Below are 5,388 nucleotides of genomic sequence, written 5' to 3' on the forward strand. Positions count from 1 at the left end.
ATTTTACAACCTGTGTGTAACTATTCAGACTGTATTTGAAACATGACTGTTCCAGTTGGAATTACTGCACTAGAATCGAATAATAATATCATACAAAAGCTTCAACAAAACACTATTTACATAACATATTGCTAAGTTACACAAAGGCAGTATTTATCACTGTAAGTCCACATCATTGATATTTACAAAAAAAGAGAGGAGCAATGTAATAAAAAAGAATAACTACTGAAAGCATCTAGAAACAAAAAACCCTTTCAAACAGGTCAGAAAACAGATCAGAGGAAATTATCGCAACCACACACACACACACACACACACACACACACACACACACACACACACACACACACACACACACACACACACACGTTGCCAACGCTTAATGAGAATCATTTACATGTCAGGATGGTACTCCCAGGGGTGGGGGAGGGGCCACAGTGTTGAGAATTGTGTCACTCACTGGTTCACAGGTTCTCATAATCGGTCTTTTTTCTCTCACACAGACACACACTCATATACATCTACACAAACACTCACACACTCGCAAAATGCAAAGCGTACAGGAATTCCACAAAAGTCCAACCCCAACTATTTGAACCCGGTAAAAAAGGGTATTTTCCCATCTGTAGTCTCTTTTTAAAATGTTACTGTACATCATGTGTCCTATCAATGACACTAGTCCTCTGATGACAATGAGTTCCTGTCTCTCACCCGGGTCAAATCTAGAGTTACGTCGGCGGCAGTCTGCCCTTGTTTTTGGACAAGACCGGGTCATGCCAACGACCCACACAGTGACATCATCATTACCCGACTGCTAGCCTAATGCATCCTTCTGTCAGCAAAAATTAAAGAAACGGATGCTGGTGCAACTTCAAGGGCACTGCCGACGGGAAACAGACCCCCGTTAAAGGCATGGCAGGGACATAAGCAAAAAAAAAACTTCTCCTCTGTTGGATTTTGGAAGAGAGGTTATGAGTCCGGTTGAGAGAGCAGAACATCTCTCTTTTTTTACCCCTTGCTAGCACTCTGTGAGCTTATAGAAAAACTGTACAGTAATTCTTTGTTTAATCCTGACAGTATTTACAGTAGCAACAACAATATTTCATAATCTGAAAACAGATCCCAAGTTTATTTTTCTGATCTGAAGAAGTCAACCATTCAGCACAATACAAAAATGTTGAGAATCCAAAAGGAAAACTGGTCACTAAACCTGCAAAAGAAAACTACAACTATTGCTCCTAATCTACCAACAACTCACCTATTCATAATACATATTTAAACAAAGCCGTCCCTAAAAATACCCTCAAGATTTCTTTTATGAAACATTTTCTAACAGTGCCTTCCAAGGAACTTCCACTACTGTATATACTTTCCCCATAGATTCATCTTTTACAATTCTTAAAAAAAGCTATATATGTATTTCAATAATGTCATCCTCAAAATCAAACGACCCCAGGAAAGGAAAACAAAAATATTTTCAACGCGGTATTAAGGTCTTGTTAATCCTTTTTTTGCACATAAGTCTTCATTATCCTGAATTAATCTTTTTAGGCGCAGAAACTCTTTAACTCTAAGGGCGAGGTTGCAGGAAGGGGGAGGGAGGGTGTAGAGCGATAATAATCTGTGCGTCAGATAAAAAGTGTCCTTTCCTCTCTCCTTTGTTTGTGGTGCTTTAGAGCCCTTGGCTGTTGCTTTGAGACTCTGAGACACGCAGGGCCCATCCTTCAGTGAGAAATGTGTCCGGGTTGCTCTCCCAGGGCTTCCAGATCTTAAGAAGAACTCTGATCAGGGAGGAGGAGATGGGGGACATAATGAAGGGAGTAGCTCTCTGTCTTTCTCTGCCTCCTTTTGTCAGGCGCTTTGTCACGCTTAGACAAGTCAGCAGGTTAAGCAACCTGCCTCGTTTGATCTTTTGTGGCACACACACAACAGACACACCGTAAGAAAAAGTCGCCAAGGTGAGATCAACAGCTAGCTTGCACGCACTCTAGAAAGCATTCAGGTCCTCTCGTTAAACTTACCTCACTGGAAAAGGCAGCTTTAACTAACTGCTTTTAAATTCCTAAATAGCCTGAGAGGGCGGATAAAGTGAATAAAACACTAGATATACATGTGCAAGTCAAGTGGAAAATCTGGGATCAGGATCTCAGGTAAAAGTGAAAGGAATGGTATTTAGCAAACTGGGCAAAGTGGCTTCAACTGAATCACACTTTGGGTCCTAAAAGCTGCCAGTTTGGGACGGAGGGGCAGAGCAGAGGGCTTCAGGTGCGTGTCGCTCCTCACTCTGTGCCTTTGTCCAGCTCTTTGTAGTGCTGAGAGCTTCTCCATCTACCCCCGGGGTGGGTGCTCACCTCCGACCTTGTATTGCTGCATTGAGAGAGGAGCTAGGTCACTCAAAGGCAGGTGAACATGGAGGGAAGGAGCAGTGTGTGTGCTGTTTGTGTGGGAAGTTTGACTTGTAACCAAATGAATGAACGCCTGTGTTTCAGCTTATATTCCCCTCTATTGTTCTCTCTATAATGCTATTATTCTTATGTATTGAGTCCTCTATATGGTTTGAGCGACACTGTCCTCTTTGCCACAGTATTCTGATATATTCAAGTATCAACTGCTATTGAAATAACTTCATAATGTCACCTTGTATAGGCTAATCACAATAAAAGCCTGCCATCTAAACAGGTGGAGACTTCATCTCACACATGAGCTATTTAGTGCTATAAAATGAAAAAAACCGATGCAGTTATTATTGTGAATGTTCACCAACCCGAACGAATAAGATTTATTTGATAGCTGGACATATGGCCCGTTAAGTGGGAGCAGTTTAGTTATCAAAGCTGGAAAGGCTATTGAAATGTAGCCATTCAAAACAGCAGGTCACACACCAAAAAGGCCAGACTTCTTCTTCTTCATATTTCTATACATTTGCACCATTTACTTCATGTTTTTGTGCAGACTTATTCCTTTTCCAGCATGATCCTGTGCAGAATAGGCGCAAAGAGAAGCCCACTACCACGGCCCTTCATTAAAACCCCAAATGGAAATACTTTTCAGGCGAGTTGCCCCAGACCACCGGAAAAAACTAAAAAAGTCTACTTCAGATGTGGACGAACAAAAACAAGAGTAGGAAGGGTAGGAAATGAGGGTGGCAACATATTTCAGAATCTAAACTCTTGGAATAATATTAATAGCAATAATTTATTTTTTTTCTGCATCAAGGGACAAACAAATCTGCCAATTCTTCAGCAAGCAGTGATGACAAATAATAATAATAATAATAATCATAAACAAGAACAATAATAATAATAATCAAAATAATAATGTACACCCAATAAACACAATGCCCTACTTCCAGGGAAAACACACTTCAAAACATGGTGGAGCTCAGTAGTTATTTGAAACCAGTCCAAGTCCCACAGACCAGAACCACGAGTCCAGTCAATAACCTCACTAGGCCTTGTTTTCGTGTGCATGTGTGTGTGTGTGTGTGTGTGTGTGTGTGTGTTTGTGTGACTGTCCTTTTGGGGACATTGTAAGTAGCACACTCTATAGGGTACCCACTTTGCGGGTACAGTTCATTTGGACACCCACTGGATTGGAAGGAGGCCCCAGGGTGCCATGAGTAAAGTCTTTAGGGGAACCTATGTTCTTGGTAGTGTAAATGGGAACTCCTTCCACAAGCTGAGGACTTTGTTAGTGTTGATCATAAAACAAGCCAAACGGATGAGAGTTCACACGGTCCAAAAAACTCCCAATAAGATTAGAGTCTCTTCAGTTCAGATTCATACAAAAACAAAACAAATAATAGCCATCATGATAATTATCTTATAGGAACAACAACACAATAGCTAGGTCATTTAGGAACTGCCACAGAGGCTTCAGATTGGGAATGCTACTTCATAACTTTCATACATTAAAACAAAAAAACAAAATCAAAAGAAAAAGTGGGGAAGAGGAAAGAAAAAACAACAAAAGAGAATATTTTTGAAAACAAAAAAGCGCAAAGTGTCGAGCGAGGAGGAGGAGGAGGATAAATTTACTCGTGTAGAAGCTCTTGGAGACAGTTGGGGGACTTGAAGACCTCGGGGACCTCGCTGTCCAGTTTGCAGATGACCTTGTAGATGGCCTTCTTCCAGGACGGGTCCACGTCTTTGCCGGCCACAATGGCGTTAAAGAACTCCCTCAGTGTGATCTCTGCCACCTCAATGAAGCGTTCAGGGACCTTTACAGAAACAAGAAGAGAATACATGATTAGCCGTCTATTGAAGTATATTCTGTGTACATTTCAGAAAGTTTTATCATGTATCCACAATGTAGGACTTGTGCTTGAACACAAAGTGACACACTCAGGGATTCCAAAAATCACCCTATCATTTGAAGCAGGGTTTTTGCTCAATGCTGTTCTCTCCTCCCTTGTAGAATACGATCATATTTTGACAGTGGATGTAAAACCATAAATCGCCTTTCTCTTGAGTATCTACTTCCTTAAAAGTCAATTGAGGCGTCAGCCTGAGAAAAGTCACTTCTTGTGAATTCTCAGGTTTCTCACACCTCCCATATCCCTCACCGCAACATGGTGAGCATGACATCTTTATGAGTCCCACTGTAAATCTGTGACCAAACAAGAGAGCGAAGCTGAGTGAAGAGCGGCGGAGAGGTGCTGGCGAAAGAGGAAGTACTAAATGCTTTGGGAACGGGGAGACACGCCGCCTCTTTAGTGTCCCTGACAGCAGCGCTCACCGACACCATGGAGATGATTAGTCTGGCAAAGATCTGTGACACCTTCCCCCAAGCCAACACTCTGTCACACACACACACACACACACACACACCGGCGCACACACCTCCTTGTGCCAAGATGACACATCCTGTACTGTTACAGAGCTCTACATAATGCTCGCTGCACACACACGAGCTGCCCTGGTGTGTTTGGCTGAGTCTCTTTCCTCGACTCAAAGCTCCAGGGCGACGCAGCCTTCAGGGGTCACCTGCTTGGATAATGCTGACTGTCTCCTTGCCCGCCTCCCTTGATGCTCTCACACACACACACACACACACACACACACACACACACACACACACACACACACACACACACACACGCATATACAGCAGCTTGCCCAAAAGCCTGACAGTGCGCACTCCTCTCCAAGCCTCTCCTCCAGTGTCCTGCAGATACTCATCAGGAGTGTCAGGACACAGCAAGGTTAGTGGCCACTGGAACACACACACACACACACACACACACACACACACACACACACACACACACACACACACACACACACACACACACACACACACACACACACACACACATGGACGAGTTCACAGGCATGCCTCTTGACACACAGGAACTGAAACAGGCATGGGACAGCCACCCCCCCCCCC

The 5,388-nt window shown here is 43.1% G+C and overlaps 1 protein-coding gene across 1 annotated transcript in view; it reads right to left on the reverse strand.

The window, feature by feature from the left end:
- Positions 1-3,158: 3,158 nt before the first annotated feature.
- The window catches only part of prox1a (prospero homeobox 1a), a 28,352-nt gene continuing 26,122 nt past the window's right edge, over positions 3,159-5,388 (reverse strand). The window contains exon 5 of the mRNA XM_010782257.1: positions 3,159-4,219. Coding sequence (XP_010780559.1) covers positions 4,034-4,219 — 186 coding nt within the window. The 3' untranslated portion in view covers positions 3,159-4,033. The remainder of the gene's footprint in view (positions 4,220-5,388) is intronic.

Source organism: Notothenia coriiceps, unplaced genomic scaffold, assembly GCF_000735185.1.
Source record: "Notothenia coriiceps isolate Sejong01 unplaced genomic scaffold, NC01 NC01_scaffold00024489, whole genome shotgun sequence".
NCBI lineage: Eukaryota > Metazoa > Chordata > Actinopteri > Perciformes > Nototheniidae > Notothenia > Notothenia coriiceps.